We start from the raw sequence: 24709 nt of genomic DNA, 5'->3' as shown, positions 1-24709 counted from the left end.
TGTGATTCATAGCTTTTTTGTTGCAATGTGACTGTTTGACTGCGATGCTTGAATCATACCTTTCTAATGTGTTATGAGCTTGTGATATTATCTTATTTCTTTGTTGTTTTGTGTTATTTATGATGTTAAATGGATTGAAACCAATTTTTAGGGAAATCATGCCGAAAAATTTAAATATTTTTATATATTTTTAAAATTTGTCTGGTAAATTTCCAGTAAATCCGATTTCTTCTAGAAATTGGATTTACCGGTGACCCAGAAAAATTGTATTTACGGGTAAGGTTTTCCTGGCTGGAAAAGGGCAGTTCGTGCTAGTGTCAAGCAGGAAAGTATATGTTGGCAGGCAGCGGCCATGCATTAATCTTCATCAACAAGTCAGCAAGTCTACTAGGCAAGACTGCAAGCGGCAACGAGAAAAGTAAACAACAGTCAGGATCCAGAAATGGAGTATCATATTGCAGGCGGTTCCATCAGCACCTCCCAATTCCAAATGTATCTTCCTCTAAGGTGACGATTCAACGCGTTGGTAATCAGTACTAATCTATCAGTATCGCCCATTGGGCAGGCACCAGTTCACCCGAACTCCCAATAATTTGCTCGAATCTGGTACGGAGAGAGAGAGAGAGAGAGAGAGAGAGAGAGAGAGAGAGAGAGAGAGAGAGAGAGAGAGAGAGAGAGAGAGAGAGAGAGAGAGAGAGAGAGTAACGGTGAGTCCAGATTATTGACAGGAGAGAAAGGAGACAAGCGACAGGGAGGAGTGAGATGGAGAAGACGCAAACGGCCATATCCGTGGCACATGCCGCACATCTAATCGGAGCCAATCACCCGTAGTGACGCCTAATCAGATTGGTGAAACCACCTTTGTACCTGACTCGCTCGGTCTTAAAAGTTTGTGGACGTAAATGTTTACTTTTCAAGTTGTTGGATCTAGTTGCACCCACGTCGCAAGTTTATGTCCTTGTGGTGCAATTTACTTGATGCTTAAACCTAGTGTAACGTGATAATATGGCTTTAAAATATCGTGTCTTGTGCAATCCACTCAAAATTCAAAGAGTTTGTTTACAAGAAAGATCTCCCATTAAGGTTGGAGATTATTACTGTAAAAGAATGGTGGTGTGTCTGTATACCCTGACTGACTAACCACCCGGATTTGAGCAAATTTCATCCAGTTTTGAACTCGCCACGTGAACTTACTTTCACCTCTCCCCTCTCGACTACTGGAACACGTGCCGTACCTGGTCAGTACACCCGCGGGACCGTACCAGCAAACCTCGTCCTCTCTCGTTCGCGCAACGCAAATTATGGGACGCCACCGCAAGTGGACAAAAGGCGCCACTGTCGCAGTACCAGCAAACCCCACCAATGGCACCACCTCGTGAGGGCACGCATCGGCATACGCATCTCCCAGTGGAGGCACAGGGTACGCATGCATGTCTCCTCTGCGCCGCGCGGCAGAGGGATGAGCCAGGCCAGGCCGCGAGTCGCCGAGGGGGCAGCAAAGGCACAAAAAGGAAGGCTGCTTTTTTGCAGCGAGGCAACTGGGCAAGCGCGCGCAGAACGCCGGTGCGCACTGTGAGTGCGAGCACGTACGCCGTCGTAGCGCCTCTGTGCCCGTAGCTTGCTCCCCAATAATTGGCCCGTCCACTACACCAGTCCGCCCGACCTTTTCGTCTAGTAGGCGCCGGGGGGCTATGCGGCAGCCAGCCCAGCCGGACGAAGCAGCCAAGCGACCGGCGCGCGGCAGGGCGGGGTAGCGCTATCCAGCTAGCTTGCGCGCCGGCCCCCGCATTGGGGCGCAGGCAAGTGGCCAAAAAGACGCGCGCGCAGGCAGTCGGGGCAAACTGGCAGAGGGGGCAGGGCAGCACGCACGTTCTGCGGCGGCGGTTAATCTGTTGCACTGCATTGGCACGACTGGTGCGCGCCCACTTGCGGCACGAGGGGCAGTGCAGTGCCCGGTGGGAGTGGTACCGGCCGGAGGAAAATCCAAGGGGCGCTGCTGTGGGCCGGTCCTGTTTTCTCGCACGCTCGTGACGTTTTGCTCGCCTCGTTTATGGTAAACGAAATGCTCGAGGTACCTGCTCGCTACTAGGGCTCTATGCATGTAATCAATCACACTACGACAGAACATATGATCACTATTAGCTTATAACTGGCTTTATTGAGATGGCAGTAATAGTGATAGCAACATCCTCCTCTTTAAAATTTGGATGTTTGCCGACAACAGTACACAACAACATATATACATAAAACATCGTATAATAGTTTTGCATTCTGATATCATTCTCATACCATCACATATCATTAACAAAATATATGTACACAAATCACATGTCATTCAACATAGTTTGCAACAAGTTGACAATAAGAATCTACAAGGCTTAAAATCAGAGTTCAAGTTTCAATCATAATTCTACTTTTTAGATTTACTAGAATGTATTGATAAATCTTTATCACCAGTGTTTGACAAAGGACTCTTACACAGAGCCAATTCTTGAAACTCGCCTTTTAGATTGATAACCTCATCAAAAATGAACCTGACGAGTTTTCTTGAATTGCTACTATTTGATTGATTAGTAATCGACTTGTGTTCAGCTTGAGGTGCTACCGTTAGAAGAATCAAAGAAATTAATCCTTGAATATATATATATATATATATATAATGAAAAGTAGGCATCAATATTGTCGGTAACATGGGAACCGGGGGTTCTCGAGTCCCGAGGCCAGGACAGCAGAGTGCCACGTGATGCCTTCCCTCGGGGACTTTTCCCCGAGATCTGAGAAGACCGAGTTCCGAGAGAGAGTGCTCGGGGCCATAAATAGTGGTCCCCGAGTTCCCCGAGTACCCGAGAAGTACAAGTTCCGGAAGAGGGTGCTCGGGGCTATGAACAGTGGTCCCCGAGCACCCGAGTTCCCCGATGACCCGAGCAGACACAGTTCCGGGAGAGGGCGCTCGGAGCCATGAACAGTTGTCCCCGAGTACCCGAGTTCCCCGAGGACCAAGAAAGGGCATATCCGGGAGAGAGTGCTTGGGGCTACGAATAGTAGTCCCCGAGCACTCGCAGTTCCCCGAGAACCTGAGAAGTTCTTCGCCGGTGGTCCCCACAAGGGCTCAGTGGTGAGGTGTCAATTGGTGAGAGGCTCGATGCTGCATTTAAGAGGACGCGTGGCCTGTCACTTACAACCACTCCCCCACGCCTGCTGTCAGCCCCTGCCACTCCCTGGCAGGGAGGCATGGGGACATTCAATGCGGCGGGTCCCATCGCGCGTCATCCGGCGCGCCTCGGGATAATGTCGCAGGGCTCGAGGCATATCGCCTGCCGCTCTGCTGTGTCAGGCTCGCTCTGACCGAGCAGGCACGCGGGGTTGCTCGGTGGCTGCCCGGTGGGCCCTCCCCGCTGCACCCGCTGGAAAGCGGGATGATAACGACAGGACCGGACGGGGGCTCGTTTTCAACCCTCCTCGTAACATCAAGCTGCAACCCATGATAGTTGCTTTCCACTTATGGCGCTTTGGAACTCGTGCCATCCTTTCTAGGCATACTACCCGCCCCGACAGGGTATAAAAGGGGGGCGGGCTCCCCGGAGAAGGGCCCTAAAAAAAAAGAGAACTTCGGCGCGGACGGAACTTGACAAAGTCTCTCGAGCTGAAGAAGACCGAGACAAGCTAACAAAGCTCTAGACTTAGACAAACATCATTGTAACACAAGAGATCATCAGAGAGGTATTCCCTGAGCATTTATAGCATACATACAGGAGTTGGGTATTACGCTCCGTGCGGCCCGAACCTGTCTAAAATCCCCTGAGCATTTGTTTCCTCTTGCATCTGAACATCCCTTCCACCTGCATCTCATTTACTCCCATTTATTTCACGTACGAGGTAGATTTAGAATCATCCGTCCGGCTGAATCTCAAAGGGGGTCCCTCCGGATCCTCCCTTGTGGAGTTCACCCTCCGACAAATATGTATTTACATACCTCAACATCATCATTACTCAAGTTGTCCACGGTGAATCCGAGCATGTACTCGCATACATAAAACCCACATAAATTATTGACTGAATTCTGCCTCAAACACCCAAAAAAGAAATAAAAATATCATTGGCATGGACAGAGTCATTTAGTAGGAATATTCTGTACATACCGAAAAGCCGTTTTGGACAAAGCGTGCATGACAGGTATCGAACACCTGTAACATCCCAAATTTCTTAAACATATCATTAAGCATTCATGAACATCATGTTTATCTGTTTTAGCAAATTTTTCATACAATTAAAAATAAAATTATTAAGTTTAATCAGAAGTGGTTTAACGTGAAGGAACTCATAAAATTACTATATAACGTAGGGCTTGAAATAATTTTAGAAATTAGTCCATAACATATGAAGAATATTAGTGATTTTTTCTAGATTTTTGGGATTTAATTTGATACCTTAAAAATCTGAGCAAGTTAGAAAATGTTGCAACTTCATTTTATTTTGGCTCAGGATTTTTTGGTCAAACCAGTTAAATGGGTTGCACATGAATTATAGTATCTCACAAAATTTCTACCACAAATTTTGGAGCTTGGAAGGGTCTGCCTTTGGATTAGAGAAGAGAAAGGGATATTTTTGTCATCTTGGCCACTATTCATTGGGCCCATCTCAGTCTCTGTTCTAGACCGAGCACTGCTCCATTGGTAGCTGCCATTTTTGTTGACTATTGAGGCCAGCCATGAGCTACTTCCAAAGAGGTCGGTCACCACCTTATCTCCTCCCTGCTCCCTCCTTTCTCCCTCACTCGACTGGGCAGAGCATCATAGCAAACTGAGTAGCAAAGCACAAGCGCACAAAGTAGCACGCGCCACCGTCGAGCCCAAATCCGCAGCGCCCCTGACGAGATCCCTCAAGCCCGAGTCGCTAGGAGCACGGAGGAAGGTCTCTAGAGTCTTTTCCAATGGATTCCCGCGCGAGCCCCATCCTTTCCCCGCTGAATCGAGCCTTTGTGCCCTCTCTTCTCCAACTCTAGCGGCTCTTCTCTACCGCTCACCATCACACCATCTCGCCACTGCTCCATCTCCTAAATCCATAGCTTGGTGAGCTCCCCCGTGCTCGCTTGAGTCTTTTGCACGTGCTTTTTGTCTTGAGCCTGTCATCGGCACGATCATCCATGCACGCCGACCACCACCGCCTCTGGCCACACGCCTCCGGCCATGCCATGGCTAGGCCCTTGGCCTAAGGTCCGCCTGGCCAGTTTTCCCTTTGCCTATTGCAACTTACCATGCCTTCGGCCAAAGCCTGTGTTCCTCCGCCTTATCCCTATGCACGCGCCGCCGCCGTGTGCCATCGCTAGCCGCATTTTGGTCATCGCTGTCGGCCACGTGTGCTTCAAATGGATCCACATGTGTGCGTTGATGCTACTGCCGCTGACCCCTAGCTGAACACCACTGTCATTTGCCGCCGGCGAGGGCAGTTGGTGTCGCCGCCATGGCAACACTGTTCAAGCGAGGCCTTAGGTCGATTTTGACCTGGGTCAAAATCTCAACTCCACTGTCATGGGTGTGGCTAGTCGGTTTGGGGGGTAAAAAAGTCTTTAGGGCTTTTAGATATTTGTTTAATTCAGTTATTTTGGAAATTACAAAATAGTTTATTTCTTACACTATTAAATCGATTGAATATTTTAAAATGAATAGTAAATTATTTATAGCTCCAAAAATAGTGAAACCAATTTTTTTAGCCTTGTATGATCATGATCTACATCTTAAAAATACTAGGAGTCATGAAATATGTACTAAAATTTCTAGGGTTAACTAAATGTGTTTAAGCATTACTAATTACTAATTAATTATTGGTAAGTCCAAAATTGGTGAAACCAATTTTATTAATCTTATTGCATTTTCCCTGTTCATTAAAAAAAATACTCACCCTCATGCTATACATAATTAATTTTTTGTTTAAGATTAATCTTTGGTTTAACCTTGATTAATATAGGAAAATATTAAACAATTAATGGCAATCCAAATTAAGAAAAATCATTGAAGTTATAAACTCATGGCATGATGCATTACATCTCCACCATTTTCATGCATTGTGGAGCATCTCTCATCGCATATCATCTATACTCATTGTGATGCATCATTCTTTTAATTTAGAAAATGACATTTCAGAGAGTCGTATGCTTGAACCCGAAGATGAACTAGTGGAATTCGTGAGTGAAGAACAAGAAAAATCAAACAAACATCTATCATATTTCTCCTATATTTTGGTGAATTATTGGTCAATTATTGGTCAATTTGTTAGATATTAATATGAATCGTATATGCATATTTTAGCGAGTCGATGTCGGGAATTAGGTGGAACCTATCTGATTCATGTGTCCCTACCTTGATATATTGATGATTTTCATCCTTGTATCCTAGGTATAACCATGTTAACGTCCAACTTAAAAGAAGTTTAGAATGCTTAGCAATGCATAGGTCACCGGTAGAAATTGAGCGATGGAACATCCATTGTTCGCGAGTTATAGGGCTTTCAATTACTGTTTTAAAGGAATTACAAGTTGGGATGATGAGTTGGTTGAGAAGAGATGTGGGCAGTGTTAGAGGCAGTTAGGGAGAGGAGACCCAAGTGCCATATAAATTGAGATGAGATGCAGACGGTATTAGGGGAAGTTCGGGATAGGAGGCCTAGGTGTCATAGACTGCTTGCATCATTTAAGCACCGATCGTTAGTGCCGTTGGCTTAAGTACTTTTTTGTACTACCACATATTGAATATGGTAAAGATGAGACAAATACCTTTTATAGTTGCGACCCTTTGGCATGAACGTCTAAGGTGTGAGTGATACGCGCTTGTAGAGGTATCTAGGTTTTTGGGTGTGGACCTAGGTAACCTCCGCACCATTAGGAGCATGCTCTAAACGGTTGGGACTTATTTGGGAAATATTGTCATGGGCACCCTCTTGTGTAACATGATTTGTTGTACAAGCTGAATAGTCTTGTGTCGTATGGGTAAAGAAGTACTTCCCTATAGGGTGTAAGATCAATTTGAATTACCACACTCTTGATCATGAGCACGCTTAATGTCCATTGGACATCAATCGTATAATTTCATTTAGTCTGACGGAATAAAAATTATGTGTGAGATTTTAGGAGAAGCATCCGTCGATACTTATTTGAGTTGACCAAGTTTACATTCTCGAAGGTTTTAGTTATTGTCGATCAATATTAGTTGTTCCTATCATTATATTGATCAAAGTGCTTTTCACTGAATCAACTTAACTTTGTGGTCATTTCCTTGCTATTCATCCAAATACATTATTCTTGAAGTCGGGACTAGTATATACACATATTATGTAAGTCTTGCAGTACCTTCATACTCAACAATGAACTAGTGTATGAATATTTCTATCCTGCCGATGCTGACGATGGCTAGAGTAGAGGAGGTCTAATCAAGTTAATCCTGGTGGTGCCTTTTGGGAAACGATGCAACTGATATTTTATTGTTAATACTATCCGTTGTGTATGAAACTTTGATATTAAGTAGAAACTGATATTATGGACAAGGTATGCAACCTAAGTTAAATCTTTGCATTCTATTTATATCTTGTGATGAAACTATGTTGTAAACGGTATATGCTATGATCTTGGAGCTTGTTGAGCATATATCAAAGCTGCCAGAATTACTCTCAATTTAATCGAATAGTAGCTACTATTGATGTTTTTAGATAAGCATTGGCACTCGCCACATCAAATGGCGGGTGTGTGCTAGCTCTTATCTGTATAGACAATTGTCACTGTCGATTAAGCCGAGTGTGATTTAAAAAGGTCTGGCAACACTCTTCTTACAGTATCGTCGATACACCCTTTTCGTGATTATGATTAGTAACTAGACTTAGATTCAATCAAATGGAAGATTACCAGAGGAATAACGAAATGATGATCGAGGTCACTTGTTTAGCATGTCTATGATGGGTTAGTATTTTTTCTTGGTCTATCCTTTATGATTCAAAGACAACAATCTTACTAATGTCTAGCCGGATAACAAGGAGGATCTAGTGATAACTGCACATGCATCACAAAACTTAATTAGTTAGAACATCATGTTGCACATAAAGAGTAGAACAAGTAGGTAGTGAAACACCTACTTAAAGTTGTAAGGGAAAAAATATGAATATCATGTATTGATGGTGGAGCATAACCCTGAATAATCAGTCTTTAATTTATTTTGTAATTTTTTTAACAAGATCCTGGTTTACTAGTGTTGGGTCGAGGAATCTTACTTTATAAATGCACTCTTTTCTACATTTTTGTACCTCCATTCTATATAAGAAAGAAGTTAGACATGCAATTTAATGATATAAGAATGTATACCGCTAATTATACATGAGACACTTACATAGTACAACAATTAAGTATAGATACACATATGGCATCTTGCTACTGCAATTGATACATTTCCTTGAATTGCAACCACAATATGTCATCCCCATTGTGAAAATCTTTATGTTTATATTTGGCGGTGAACATTTCTCTACCTTGGTTTAACTGTTGCATGTACCACTCATGAAATCTCTGAAATTGAGTTGTTAGGCTGTCGATCTGAGCTGAATCAACCAATGGTTTGCCCAACTGAAACTTCCATCTAAGAGGTGCAGCTAGAATTTACTACGCACCATCTCCTTGAGCTTCTACATTTTGAGATGCTGAAATCCCAGTTTCTGCAAGGAACGCTTCCACCACCGCCTTCTTCAAGTAAGGCTTACTGTTGATGCGCTCGTAGTCTGACAATCGCTTAGGTAAAAACACCCCCGTCTATTTAACTTTGGCTGTGCTTAAAAGAAACAAAGTTTTGCTGCAGGATCGATTGGAATCTTCTCATGACTATTATTTGGACATTTCAAGAGTGAAGTTACACTGGTGTTCACTTTCGTTTTAGAGTTAGGAGGTGATTGCAACTTCTGAGATGGTTGTAGTTCACGCTTCTGAGATGAACACGATTTTTGAGATGATTGCATCCTTTGAGATGTTGCTAGTCTCTTTTTAGGTGGTGGTGAAGGAGTTGGATTTCTTCTAGGTGTTAGAGTAGTTGGGCTTCTTCTTGATGGTGGCAATGGAGAGTGCGGCTCAAGAACCGTGCTTGGTTCAAAGATTATGTAACACTTCTGCCACACAACAAAACCATGCACATTTTCTCCTAGAATCTTCTTCCCCTCCTCACCAGGGATATCCAGCCCAAGTTTATTGTCCACTTTGACCTAGGCATAGCCCTACGATATCTGGCTGGTGTGCAAAAGCTGCCTTCCACGCATCAATAAGCCATACCCACAGCCACCCTTGATGGTAATGTTCTTAGCGGCCACATGTAGCTCACACGATATCCATACCGTGATGGCATCCATGGGCCAAATGATTAAATCCTCTGCGGGAAGTCCCATGGACCCGTGGCTACTCCAACAATCACAAGGGCTGGTGATTACAACATTATGGTCGACTAGTTGATGTTGTTGGCAAAGGGCTTGTTGTATTGCTTATCGTACATAAGCATCCATGTCCTATCTATCTTGTTCTATCTCTTGTTGTACTTCTACTCATACAAGGGCCAACATTTCCTCATGTTTAGCTTTGTTTCTCTTCCGACTCCTATAACTTGTGTTGTCGTTTGGGAATCCATGATACCAATTCACCAAACCAATGCCTCGTGTGCGATCACGATGTTCCTTGTCTCCTCGGGTCAAGGTTAGCTCATCATTATCCCTATATAGCTTGAAATAGCCTTTGGAAGAGTGGACAAGGGTGTCTGTAAGCCTTTGTGTCACTTCCTGATATTTGGAGTTTCTGAAGCATAAGCTGCCATCATCTGAGAGAGAAGCATCCCTCCCAAATAGCTAGTGCTTTGATCATGGGCCCTACTCGATCATCATAGGTGTGACATCATTGTGGGTTAGTTCTTGTTTCCGCCTTTCCCACTCGGGTACTTTCTTCAAGTACTGACCAGTGCCCAGTGTGTGGGGGTAAATATTCTTCTCCAAGTTGGCATTGTTAACCTCACTTATCTTCAGCTTTTTTCGACGTCTTGTACACCATAAAGTCATCACAATACTCTCTCAATTGCAAGAACTTGTCAAAGTCTGGTGTTAGACCCTCCTTCACATAATCTTTCTTCAGTGTGATTTTTAATTCTTAAACGAATTGCACATGATGAATAATGCATGTTTCTTCGCTACCACAAGGTCAGACCCTTGAGGGAACTTAATCTTTTATCTCAACATGCCCCACATCAAGTCCTTGAGGTCATCGGGAAACACCCACTGGTTATCTTGGTGACCACTTCAAAATCAATAGGTGATAGGCACATGACCCCTAACAAGAACCACGCATGTTGTCTTGTACGGCCCCACTAATGCCAATGGTGCAGTAGGCTCACCGAGTGCCGAGAGCTCCGCAAGTACAAGTCATCCCCTAGACATCTTGCTAGGACCTTAGCCACCATAAAAAATCATTTGATCATTCAGAGCATCAAACATCTTCACATAAGAGAAACAAAAACTATTGAGAACCTAGAACTTCGCCAATCATACAATAGCATATGAATTTCATGTACTAGTGGATTCTTCACCGACGTCAGTGGCATCAGGATGGTCCATATTGAGGAGACGATCGGGATACCACTTCTTGATTGGCCCATATTTGAGGACCCATATCCTTCCGACAATTGGGTCGGGTCAGATGAGACACCTTCTTGATGCTGTTGCAAACTTGGGTGACGAATTGCCATCCCAAGAAATTTGCATTATTATTTAGTAATGGAACCCTAATTTTTATGTTGAAGCCTCTCTACCAATTCTAAACCCGAACTCATTCTAAACGCTAAACCATAGTACTACTATTCAAAGTGATCTTACCCTAAACCATAGTACTACTATTCAACCCTTTTCCTATGAGATGACATGAGGAAATCTCTACAACACGCATGATGAAGGACCTGGAATCATAAGTACCACAATACTCATGGAAAATATGATTCACATCCTTCAATGTGCGTGCCAGAAAAAAATGCCTTACCATCTCTATTGTCTTCTCTTAAAGAATATCATTGTTATACATGAATGAGAGAAAACAACATTCATCTTTTCTAAGATGAATGTATTTTCTACCATTCATATAGAACAAAGTCAAACTGCTCCACATCCGTATTGCATAACTAATATTGCTAACTAAAATTGCGTACTATTTCCTAAACTAATAGATGCTAACTAATTCCTAACCAAGATTGCTAACTAATTCCTAAATTAATTGATGCTTACTAATTCCTAACTAAAAAATTCCCTACCTAATTCACTAAAATTGTCTAACTAATATTACTAACTAATTCATTAAAATTACTAACTATTTCACTAATTGCTTAACTAATATTGCTAACTAACTCACTAAAATTACTAACTAATTTACTAATTGCCTAACTAATATTGCTAACTAATTCACTAAAATTTCCCAACCCATTCCTAACTACTTATGGTTGTTGGAAAGAGATCATCAAGGGTGGTTAGGACGTCATCATGGTGGTGAGGGAGGAGGCGACAACGTCAGGGTGGAGGAAGTCTAGGGGATGACGGCATGGTGTGAAGGAGGTGTCGCAGTGAGGGGTCCAGGGAGAAGGGGATGGCATGGACAACAGTGTCGAGGTGGAGGAAGTCCATGGGATAGCGGCATGGTGGCGAGACATGGGGGAGGTGGCGGCGAGGTGAGGGACCCGAAGAAGCGGCATCGAGGTGAGGGATCCATGGAGGAGGCAATGGCATGGACAATGGCGTTGGGGTGAAGGAAGTCCATGGGATGGTCGCACGACAGTGCAGCATGGAGGAGGCAGTGGCACGGTGAGGTAGCTATGGAGGAGGCGACACAGTGAGGGAGTCGAGGAGGAGGTTTAGGGGATGGCAGATCCAGGTGTTGCCGTGGAGGCCAGTATCAGGGAGGTGGTGGCACAGTGAGGGATTGAGAGTCAGGGAGGAGGCGCGATGGTGAAAATGACTAAGTGTTGACGACTGAGAATGTTGGACTTATATGGGGATATGGCATCACTACCAACTCTAGTTACCAACCAACAATTATCATTGCCGGTTCTTAATTGAAGATGGCAATGATGCGTATCACTATCGGTTCTTAATTGGAACCGACAGTGATATCCTATTATTGTCGGTTCTTAATTGGAGCCGGCTGTGATACTGTTTTCCTTTTTCCTTTTCCCCCTATTTATTGGTTATTACTTTTGACATAAATATATATTTACAATATTTTAAATCACCCTTTAAATATATTAAGATACTATAGTGAATCATAGAGTTTACTTCATTATTAGTAATAAAGACTTATTTATTGTATTATTCACAATATTAAGACAGATAGGAAAATGATACAAAATAGAAATATGTGTATCCTTAATTAATTCAAATTAATATGCCCTTAATGAACACAAATTAAAGCGCATACTTAATTACTTTAAATTAAGATGTCCTTAATGAACACAAATTATTTTCAATATATTAATACAACTCATTAGCTACTTTCATTTAATGATTAGACCTTTGTTATGATCATGACATATGTAGTTAGATTCCGATATCTTCCATAATATTTAGCTCGATGTTCTCTCAGGAAGGAGCCAGGTCATCGAATTGTTTGTAGTCTTCCTCGTTGAGGACATTCTCAATTATGACAATCCTTCCTATTCCTTCAAGAGCCACACAACGCTCCTTGTTAGCCGGATCTATTACGTAGAAGATTTGTATAACATCATTACCTAGTTTGAATGATTCTTCTTTGTATCCGATGAGTTTAGGGTTCATGGTAGTAATATCACACTTGTCGATGTTGACTCTCCTTGGGAATCTTACCCATTGGTACCGAAACAGAGGGACCTTCAAAGTTCCATAGCAGGGCTCATAAAAACATTGAAAACTAGTCAAAATTCGTGATATTAGGTCAATTCGGTCTGCACCACATTTTGAATTCGATCGGTTTTCGAATTTGACTTCAGAAAAATCATAAAAAATACTAGAGACAATTCTAAGACCTTCTGTGACAATTCTAAGACCTTCTGTGATTTTTTTTCAAAAGATAATGTCGTTTGCATCATATTTCATGGAGTGAAATTTTGAAAGAAAAAAAACGATGAAATGGGTCGTATGAAGAGGATGATTTGGCCCATCATGTTAAGGAAAAGCTTAACATGCAAACAAATATTTTTATTGTATATGGCATATCTTAATTGTATCTTTAAAATTGGTATCGCTTCATTTAGAGTTTTATTAAATTTTCTATGATTTTTACCAAGTTCACAAGCATAAAGTGATATGTTAAGAAACAACAATGTAATTAATTTTTTCATGTCTACCATTATTTTTCATACATAAAGCATAGTATAAGTAAAAAAAAAAGTGGTTTAACTAATTTTGGAGGTGTGATGGGTAAGTTATGAATTAATCTATTTGCAACATATTTACACAATACTGCATGGTACAATAACTATTTTATGAGTTCATGTATTTTTAAAATACATAGGACCATGCAAGAAGACTGACAAAATTAGTTTCATGATTTTTGTATTAGCAAAGAGTAAACTATGCATTTAACTAGGTTTAGCAAATACATTTACTCACAGCAAATATTGAACTTTTGTATGAGTATATAACTTTATCATGCAGATAATGTTACAAGGAAACAAAAAAAAATTTGTTTTACTTGATTTGAAGCTTAGATGAATTGTTTATTGATTTTATAAAGTTGAGCTATTTTGGGTTTTTTTTAACTTCACTAATATTTGAGAAATGCGCTCGGTAAATTGGAAAATTAGATCGTTTTTGATGAATTAGTTCGAAATGCGTTCAATGCGGAAAATTCGATCAGTTTTCGGTTGAATTTGAGCAATTAACTAATATCAATTTGATCGGATTTTGCCTTTGATTTTCAAATTTGACCGAATTCTCACCAAATTTTGAGCGAATTTTCCGATATTCGTGAATTTTGGAAATTCGCTAGGGGTGGTTTTTGACCCTCAAATGAATTTGTAAACCCTACTCCATTGTCGACCTTCCAAATCTGTTCTATGAATCCATAGTAGGTCTCCCTATTAATATTGTGTCGTAGGTATCTATGCGGACACCACTATTTTCGTTAGTTCTATTGTTATCTTGTGCTCACATATAAATATATAGTCATTTATGTCGTATCCTTAGAATGTCATAATTGTATTTGATGATCCCTGAGCCAACGCTCTCAACTGAGCACACTATGTTTGCTTACCTACCATGCATCTACGTAACCAATCACCGAAATGATATATGTACTCTCTTGCAATCCAAACCTCTGTCTTCGCTTGGATTTGGTGCGTAGCATGTTCTTGTGCATATCGGCATACTAACCCACTACAACTGATTATTGCAAAACTGCAAAATATGTTTGCATGAATAAAACACTATCCTTAGTACGAACTGATTTCTCACCTATAGTACCTTTTCCTATAGGCTCCCCTCATAGGGAGGTATAGTCACACTAATTGGTTTGAGATTTGTATAGTCAATACAGAAATCAACGACAACATCGGTTTCCCAACCTTTGGCAATGCACCAACCCAGGCCAAGAATTTGTATCTCTTTCACAATGTGAACAATGAGATAGACCATGATATAAAAAAAAAGATGGAGAGAAACATATCTCAAGCTGGTATAGAGTATGCACAATGTCTTCCTGTATCTTATCTAGTTTTAATGGATCGATGACCTTATGTGAAATCATGTTAAACAATGATGACTACTTCATGATTGGGTCTTGAACTTTCTCCAATAGAAAGCCCTTTATTGCATCTGGAAGCATATGTGTCATCATCGCATGGCAATCATGAGACTTAATGCCAAATAATTTCAAATCTTTCATCGAGACTAGACTCTTTATGTTGGTGGAGTAACCCGACGAAACTTTGACTCCATGCAAGTCAAACACACAGTCTTATTTTCTCTTTCTTGCTCAGAGTGTAGCAACATTTGAGAATGTACTTTTTGCCGGTATCAAGGTCTATGTGATGTAGCTCCTTCTTGAGATTCAAATCTTTGAGGTTCATCTATGCTTGGAGTATATCTTTTGTTTTGCCAGCTATGTCCAGCAAGATACCAATCAAACTATCACATACGTTCTTATCTACGTGCATGGTGTCGATTGCATGTCGAACCTCTAAGTCCAGCCAATATTGTAAGTCCCAAAATATTAATCTTTTTTTCACATAGGAGACTTATCATGGGAACTCATGACTTTTGTATATCACAGTCCCTTTCCAAGGATAACTTTAATACCCTTTACCATCTCAAATACATATTTCCTAGTGCGATTCTTTGGAGTTGAACCAGCCTCCTTTCTCTTGTCAAAAGTTCTCTTATTGTTGTGGTACAGGTGATCCTAGCATAGAAACCTATGGTGATACATGCAAACTATTTTTCGGGTGTTCTTCAGCCACTGGCTCCCTGCCTCATCCAATAACTGGACACATCTATTGAAGCATGTTACATTCTGATTTGATAAGTTATCAAAGGCAAGCCAATTTTGGATTGTAACGAACAACATTGTGCGTAAGGTGAAGTTCTCTCGTTTGTACTCATTCCATACATTTACACCATAATTCCATATTATTTAAAGATCACCAACCAATGGTTTGAGGTACAAATATGTAAGGAACCGTCCAAACAGTATTCTAATTAATTATTAAATTGATCATTTATTTAATCACGACTTTAGTGATTAATCAAAATACTGCTCCGGTAGTACCGGCATGTATTTTGTGACCAAAATCAAAACACATACCTTTCCAATATATCACATCACAACAAAGCTTAACAAAGATCGAGTAATTTAATTATATTATAAGTTCTTAATCATCCATAATTTCTTATAATTTACAGCAAAAGAGAGCTAGGAGGAGATTGAAACTAATTAACTCCTAGACAAAAGAGAACTATGTAGTGGAAGCTAAAACTATAAACAATAAAAGGAGGATAAAGCCATATGCTATTTGGCTCCATCACAAAAGCACGTCATCCGAGTAGTTAACTACTCATGCCCGCTAGGCCGCCGCCACCCTCAGTGGGCGTGAAGTATCCAAAGACCAGCTCCTCCTGGTCGGTAGCACCTAAAAAAATAGTGTTAGTACGAAGGTACTTGCAAGACTTAATTCATTTTGAGTGTTTATAGATAACCCAACTCCAAGGATTATGAATTAGGATGTTAGTAAAAATACGGTCACATGGTTAAGTAAATTTATATGCGAAATTTTTTTTGACAAAAATATGTGTGAGCATCTAAACTTAACCAACACAACTATCTAACCTATAATCATCAACTGAACATATATGTAAAAGGAACCATAGTAATAATATCTATAAAGAACTATCTCAACCCAACAACCACCTCAAACCAAACTCGAAACTCTACGACTGCTGCAAACGAACAAAAGCATACTCATGGCTGAGAAAGCGGCATTTTGAAATATTTTTACACCCTACTGGGGGGTTACACCTTTACCTACAAGACTCGAGTACCATACAGGTTGAGTGACCACACAGGTCCACTCAAGGGGTACTCGTGTCAACTTTTTCTAATAAGCCCCAATCATTTGAATCAGACATCGCTCGGTGTGGAGCCCACTTAGGTTAACTCCCGGAACAATGATTGGTGCTTAAGCGATGCAAGAGGTCTACAGTATCCGGGTTCCACTCCCGACCTACCCTAGGGAACTCCACATTAGGGCAGGAGAAACACCCCTAACACCGCCCACATCTCGCCTCATCATCACTACTTAACCAACCTACACCATCAACCCAACATTGTTATTAATGTGACAGTAATTAAAGCTTATAGCTCATGAACGAGGTTGAACCACCGCTCGACTTCTACCGAAGAATCTATGCATGGCTAAGCATTTTGGTTAACTTTTAAACTAAACCATCATCAAGTTAAACCCCGATTACAAGGAGGTGGATCAACAAAAATTCAAGACTCAGTATAAAGCATCAACATAGGTTCTACCCATACAAGACCTGACGTCGACTCAACAACATGCATAACGTATATAAAGTATATTTTATCGCATAAGACGCATATGATCCAAATTAGTAGGAGAAACATGCTTACATGCTTGCCTTGTTGCTCAGGCAGCTACCTGATCCACACAGAATTCACACAACCCGTCTGGCTTGGCATCACCTTCAATCACTGCCGCGTCACGCTTTGGATCCTCGTTCACTAAAGAAGAACGCATGCAATGATGAGCATGAATGAGGTGCAATAATGTATGCTACAATATACATAACAACAAGCTATAAGTGAAAGATATGCGAAATAATAACAAACTTTGCGATCTAAACGACTTCAAAAAGCTAAAAGGAAGCTGAAACTCCATGTTGAACTCAGAACATCCAGGTTGTCCTTTGGACGGGGGTTCTATGCTAAATCTAAATCAAAATAACCCAGACTATTTGGGTCGGACGGATTATTCGGGTGAGGCTCCGAGCGAGGGTGCTTGGTTAAAAGCACCACGAATTACCCGGACCCTCCAGGTTTAATCAAGAATATCCAAGTTCGGCAAACTTGCACTTCTCGATAATCTTCCTCGTCCGATTCGACTCGCATGTTAAATCTATCCTACATAAACATACATATACACTACACAGAGGGTTCTAGACCCAATTTGCACCCTAAACCCTAACGATTTTTTAGCACAATACATCGGGTTTTTCATTGGGATACCCAGATTATCCGGGTTCTACCCGGACTATCCGGATTGTCCAGAGAGGTTGCTTCAAGGGGGAAAACTCGACTGATTTGATTTGCGAGCCTCTCCAAACCAAAGGGAAACATGTTTAAGATATTTCATAGAGTATAGAACTCACTCACCAGCCTTGCAACATGATTCCTAGCACAAATATCATTCGAATCCTCTCGTTTTGCACCAAATCTTAAGAACTCAAGAACTCCGTAAACTTAGCTCCAAACTTGAAATTGACCCACCAATTCACACATTCTTGCCGAGGGAAGCCTAAGAGACTTACCCACGGTGCTTGTGGAGGTTGGTGACCACTAGGTGATGAAGGAAACAAAGAAATCGCCCGGGAAGAGGAGTCCAAACGTGATTCCTCGTGCTTCAAGCAAAAATACCAAGAACAGCTCTAATCCTTTCGGAAAATGAAAAATAAATTAGATGGATGAGGAGCTTATGAGCTAGTGATCACGTGAATACCACATGCATACCTCGATTTGACTTCTAGAGGGAGGAATCGATGGAGAGATAGGGGGGAGGGGGGCTGCTCGGGCTGCACGGTGGGAGGGAGAGAGATGGAGTTGGTGGGGGCTGCTTCCCCAAGAGGAGATGGGGTGGTTGGCCACCCATGTGGGCCTCACGTGCTAGAGAAAGAAACCCGTTTCAACTGCGAATTTATTTCTTTCTATCCCAAATTTCTTTCTCTCATCCAATTGACTTAAAACCAAGTGCTCTAATGCTGCGAAACAAAATTATTCAAAATGAAACCTAATTGTTTTGAAGCAGGATATTAGGCTTAATTACGTAATTATGGCTTTGGGACGTGACAAGATCGATATCGTATCCAGGGAGTTTCGACCCTAGGATCAACAACAGCCTCATAATGTACGCCTGTTTCATACACATCCAAGGAGGAATGTCATAGATACATAGAGTCATAGGCTAAGTGATATGATAACTACTCATATTACCAAAAGGATTCATTCTATCTGTACTCAATATATATTTTATTCCTCACATCACCTGCAAAGTTCTTGTATCTTTTATTGATGTTCCTTCATTGCATAGAATCAATAGGGTGTCTAAGCATTTCATTGTTCTTGCGCTCTTTGGTGTGCCATCACATCAATTAGGCATGCCTTTTATTTGCAAACAATTGTTTCGAATCGGAGATTATCGGAAAATACCACACAACCTTAGCTGTGGGGGTCTTTTGTTCTTACACTTCACCCCCGCGTTATCGCTATCGATATCATCATCGTTTCACTTGTACCATAATGCTTTGCACATTAGATACACATACAATTTCGTGAACTGTTTGCGATACAATATGGGGTCATTTGAATATGCATGTAATTTTTGTATTTCCAATTCTAATGAGCAGACACCCTGGCTAGCTTAGTACATAGTTTCAGGCAGCACATTCACGTCCCCAAGATACGTAACAACTCTATGAAGTTCTTATCTGACCAACCATTGCTTTCCTTCAAGTGTAGCAGTGTCAGCATGGTATGCGGCTTCTTGTGCTTATCCTTGTATCATGGGAACAATGGTATGTTCTTGTCATGTACCACATGTTCGAACTTTTGATATTGTCTTTTACTGGCTAAGTTCCACTCCTCATCATGCAACATATGATCTAGATCATCTTCATCGATGTCGATCAACTTATCCTTAACCGCCAGCATATTGTTGTCCTCATCAACTGGTATATCGTTGTCTCCACCTTCTTTAACAATGTGTTACCCTCCATGTGCAATATGTCATCTTTACTGTGCTCGGTCCAACATGTATAGCTAGACTTATAACCCCCATTGAAGCAAGTGTGCACGGATCTACTCTATGGTAGAAAATTACTTATTATTCTTGCAATCAACGCATGAGCAACATATATACTCTGTCAGCTTAACTCTCTTGTGTTCCGCAGTAGCGCTTAACTCTGGGTCATGATGGTCCGCATCGTACATCCATTTTCGGTCCATCTACAATTTTTTGGTTATCATGATATTTTATTAATTATTTTAAATCTCTTAAATTAATAAACATACAATCTTTCAAAATCCAAAGCAAATTAATTTTAGCAATCATACAACAGCACATGCATTCATCTACTAATGGATTACATCGTGTCTTGATTGGTCTATGTTGAGGACCCATCACTTTTAGGCACTTGGCATGTGTCGGAGGAGCTGCCTACCGAAAGCTATTATGTCCGCTTGTGTCGAGTAGTTGAAGGTGCTATCCTCGAAATTTATATTATTATTTATTGATGGACACATATCCTGGAACTATAAAATGACTATTCAACCCTTTTTCTATGAAATGACTTGAGCAAATTCATTGAATTGATAAAAAGGTACATGAAAAATCACACGTTTTTAAAAAAGTATTATGGATTAACTAGATCATCTAAACCTTCAATTAGAGCTAAATTTTGATCTACAGAATCCACATACATCTACAAGAGTGTATAATTGCAATTTATTCCCTAATTAAAGCTTAATTAGAGCTCTAGCTTATAAAAGTTCATCACCATAGAATAACTAATATTCAGAGCTCTAGCTCATAAAAAGTTCATCACCGCAAAATAACTAATATTCAAAACCTAAAATAAATTTGGTACGTAAATTTAACTACAAATGAAATATAGATCAAGTTACTAATATTGGAGCACTGAGTGCATGTGGATTCCTCCTAGTTTAGAAGCCTCCAAGCACAAGGTTAAAAAATGACCGTCATCGAGCAAAAATAGAGGTCATGTCTGTATTCTACTTGGGCTCAGACTGGAGAGATCGCGTGCATTTATATACAGTAGATCATGTGCCTTTATATACAATAAATTTATCATTGTCAGCTCGTAACACGAACCGATAGTAATAAGAAATATCGCTAAAGGTTCATAAAAGATCAATAATTGATCGATCCGTTGGTACTTATGAATTTACAGTGATAAAAGGTTAGAAAGGGGTTATGTAAGGGCCTGTTTGTTTCAGCTGTAGATTGTGAAAAGCAGCTTATAGATTATGGATTGTGAAAAGCTGGATTGTTACAATCTGGATTGTAAAAACCGATAGCTGTTTGGTAACCTAGATTCTGGGGTAGGTGGATTGCTGTTTTTAGATGTTAGTAGTCTGTAATGCCCCTGACTGTTTTGGTGGCATGTTACTTCTTTTGTGACATATTTATTTTGAAATTCGAAAATGCATAAATAAAATTTAAAAGAAACATAGTTAATACCAAAATTAATAGTTGTCCATAAATAAAAAAAATATAAAGTAAATTAATACAAACTTGAGTATTTATCCATTCAAGTAGTCTCTCACAATCATTCTAATCTCACATAGCAAACAAAGCATTAGCAAGGTTATCACGAAATACCCTCATATCTCCCTCTTCATCACCAGATTCACTATTGCCCCCACTTCCTTGATATGTAGATGGTACGGGTATTGGCATGTAATTTTCATCTTGATCACACATGTCAAAATCTTCATCGCTCATAGCACTATCTCGAATAAAGTTATGAAGAGCCATGCATGCAAGTATAATTTTTGTTTGCTTTGTCATAGGATAACTTGGTAAGTCCAATAAAATTCTTCACTTCATCTTCAAAACACCAAATGACCTCTCAATAACATTACGAAGAGATGAATGCAAATGGTTATATACCTCCTTTTTGCCACTTGGTCGTGGACCTTGTCTAAACTCTGGTAAATGGTACTTTGTCCCTTTGTACGGAGCTAGAAAACCCGATCGATTCGGATAACCCGAGTCAACAAGATAAAACTTTCCTATAAACACATGGTAGAAGATGAGAAAAATGGTATGATATTGAAACAAGTAATATAATAAGGCAATATATGAGTGTACCAGGTGGAGGATATGGAAACTTATCACCATATTTGCGTAAAGCATCATTGAACAACCTCATATCATGTACTGATCCCGGCCATCCCGCAACAACAAAGGTGAACCTCATGTCAAAGTCACATATAGCCAAAACATTTTGAGTTGAATATCCATGCCGTCCCACATGTTGAACCAACTTCGACGATGGCACAACAACAGGAATATGTGTACCATCTATTGCACCTATGCAATTATTAAAATACGGTGCAAAATGAGCACCTTGTAGTTTAGGATGCACCGTCCTGAACTCTAGATCTCTTGGTTTTACAATATCTGCTGAGAGGAGATAAACAGTATCCAGCACTTCTTGAAATTTCCTACTAATTGTTTCGGTTGACCTCACAAACCGGTTTTCAGCTTGTTTAAATGACTGTGGAGCACCAATCATCCATAAAAACATGCCTAGAGATTCAATAGAACTCATCTTACCAGTTGACCCCGAGCCATATGATGATACAAGCAAATCATGTAGCCTATCAAAAAGGGACCTACTCATCCGAAACATGTTGAAGCATGATGTTGGATTATTAAGGGTAATCATAACCCAATCATGCCCCGATATAACATATTCCTTTCTCTTGGATTTGTTCAAGAAAGTTGCACCATAGTACGTACCAAACAAACAAGATATAGCTCCATATTGTTGAATCACATCCAGTTGATTGCGTGCAACCTCAAGTGTTTCATCCTCATCATCACTTCCAATGATGTTCATCTACAAACAAAGTTGCAATACGTCACTAAATAATAACGTTGAAATTATTTGTCCATATCATTAGAGATAATTTATGCAACATAAATTTTCAAACATTGGTCCAAACAACATATTACATAGCCATTGTCACAAGCACATAAGGTCATAAAACAATAAACAGTTCACTAATTTTAGATAACAAATAATAGATGACTAATAATAACCCTCCTTCTGGCACCACCTCTTCAACCAACCAAGCCTTCCTTCATTTGTGGTTAAAGTCAAGAACACGTCACGGTTTTCAGCTTTGACAAAAAGTTGGCTAGCCATGAAATGCTCCACACTTCCTTCCGTTGCCCCACACGCCACAACCAAGCCCATCACTTCCTTGATGGATTCAAACCTCAGTTCTCCTTGCATCACCTTATTGGCTACAACACTATTAGCTTGCATAGTATCCCATATGCCCTTCATTATCTTAACCATAGGGTTCTTTACTTTCTTCTTCGGGCTTGTAGCACTTTTGCTACTAGTACTACCTCTCTTCAATGTAGTGCTACTCATTGGGCTTGCCTCACCGCCATATCCTTCACCTCCTTCCTCTCCTTCACCTCCTGCACCTACACCTTCACCAGGAACACAAGAAGAAGAACCGTCCACAGCAGTAAGGTCAAACATCACCTCAAGTAGTTCTAGACACTCTGGTGGACCATTCTTTAGCTTCTTCCATTCGGCACGTTTCTGAAAAACATAGAAGATAATATTAGTCAACAAGTATGGGGAAAAAAATAGATGATAGTATTAGTCAACAAATACCCTAGAAGAACATGAGGGATAAGTACCTTTGTTTGTTCCTTCCAGTAGGCCTCACTTGCTACCACCGTTCCTTTAGCATTATCCCATCCAAGACCAGTAGCTTTGTTAAGGTACAACCAAAAGTTATATAGACCCTTAAGTGAATCCCATCGGTTCTTCAACTGCAGTTTAGTGTGACGCAACCCTGTCCTTAACAAGTACTTCTCAGCTATGTTCTTATACCCTCTACTTGTCATAACTCCAATAGGCCTATTCCCAGCTTTGATTTCCTCAACACAAATTTCACAGAATATCGCATTGTTTGAGGTATTCCACTCAGCTTTGTCTAGAACAAAGTCCTCCACCTATACAAAAATGTTGCATTGGATTGGTGCCATAATTGCGGTTAGAGGTTTGTATGTTTTAAAATCACCTCAAGTAGAATAGAGCATGCTGAAATTTTAGGCCTTGCCTCAAGTGGGAGCATAATTCCCATGGACCCCTTTTTGCCTATGGCTTGCATTTTATGATTACTGTTTCTGGAAAATTGCAGAATTATTGGGACTATGCTCTACGCATGATTTATGGCCTCCTTACAGAATTGTTCAGCTGCAATGTTACTGTTTCTGGAATTACCAACAGCGAATAAATAACATTCCATAACCATCTGAAGCATCTGGCAAGCATCTGGCAAACATTCCATAACAGTTCTATCTATGACCGAGCTACAGAAGCTCAAATAAACAGGAACGAAGATAGAATGAAGAACTACATATGCATATTAACACATAATGATTATCAGGCGCATGAGGTCCTTTCACCGAACACAGCTAAGGTTAACCGCGCAATTATTCAAGAACCGCCTCTGCCTTTCCACCAATTTCCGCAAAAAAACAAGCTACGTGAGACGGTGGGGAGCGGATTGCGGATGCACCATTTGGATCGGGGGAGGGAGAGACGAGGGGGGGCAGCGGAGCGCCGGCAGATGCACCGGAATGCTTACCGAAGATGGGGGCAGCGGAGCGCCGGCAGATGCTACTGCTGCCATGTCTTCTGGGACGAAGTCCAGGCTAGCGGAGGGGCGCGGCATCCTGTAGGCTTGGGCGCCCGAGGCACGCCGGGCTGCCGCACCGGAGCGGTTCGCCGCGCCGGGAGGGGTCGCGCCGCTCGGACGGGAGGCGGCACCTGGATGGGAGGCCGCACCGGGATGGGCCGACGCGCTGGGAGGGGTTGTCGCGCCTGGAGGCGTCGCCGCGCTGGGACGGGAGGCCGCACCGGGAGGGGTCGCCGCGCCGGGACGGGAGGCCGCACCGGGAGGGGCCGACGCGCCGGGACGGGAGGCCGCGCCGGGAGGGGCCGACGCGCTGGGATGGGTCGCCGCACCGGCACGGGAGGCTACACCGAGACGGGATGACGCACCGGGAAAGATCTCTGCACTTGAGCTCCACTCGGCGCCGGTAGCCTGAGCTCGCAAAGCATCCCGGAATGCAATAGCGGCGGCGACCTCGGGTGCGTCCGTGTTGAGGTCCAGCGGATCCAT

General features: G+C 41.4%; 1 protein-coding gene across 1 annotated transcript; it reads right to left on the bottom strand.

Annotated features, from left to right (window-relative positions):
• Nucleotides 1-22619: 22619 nt before the first annotated feature.
• Nucleotides 22620-24709, bottom strand: LOC133910715 (uncharacterized). Its single transcript, XM_062353017.1, is given in 4 exon segments — nt 22620-22677; nt 22679-23115; nt 23217-23534; nt 24173-24709. Coding segments are annotated over 4 exon segments (1350 nt in total).

This window comes from Phragmites australis, chromosome 3, assembly GCF_958298935.1.
Source record: "Phragmites australis chromosome 3, lpPhrAust1.1, whole genome shotgun sequence".
NCBI classification, from domain to species: Eukaryota; Viridiplantae; Streptophyta; class Magnoliopsida; order Poales; family Poaceae; genus Phragmites; species Phragmites australis.
This window is presented reverse-complemented; position numbering and strand designations above follow the sequence as displayed.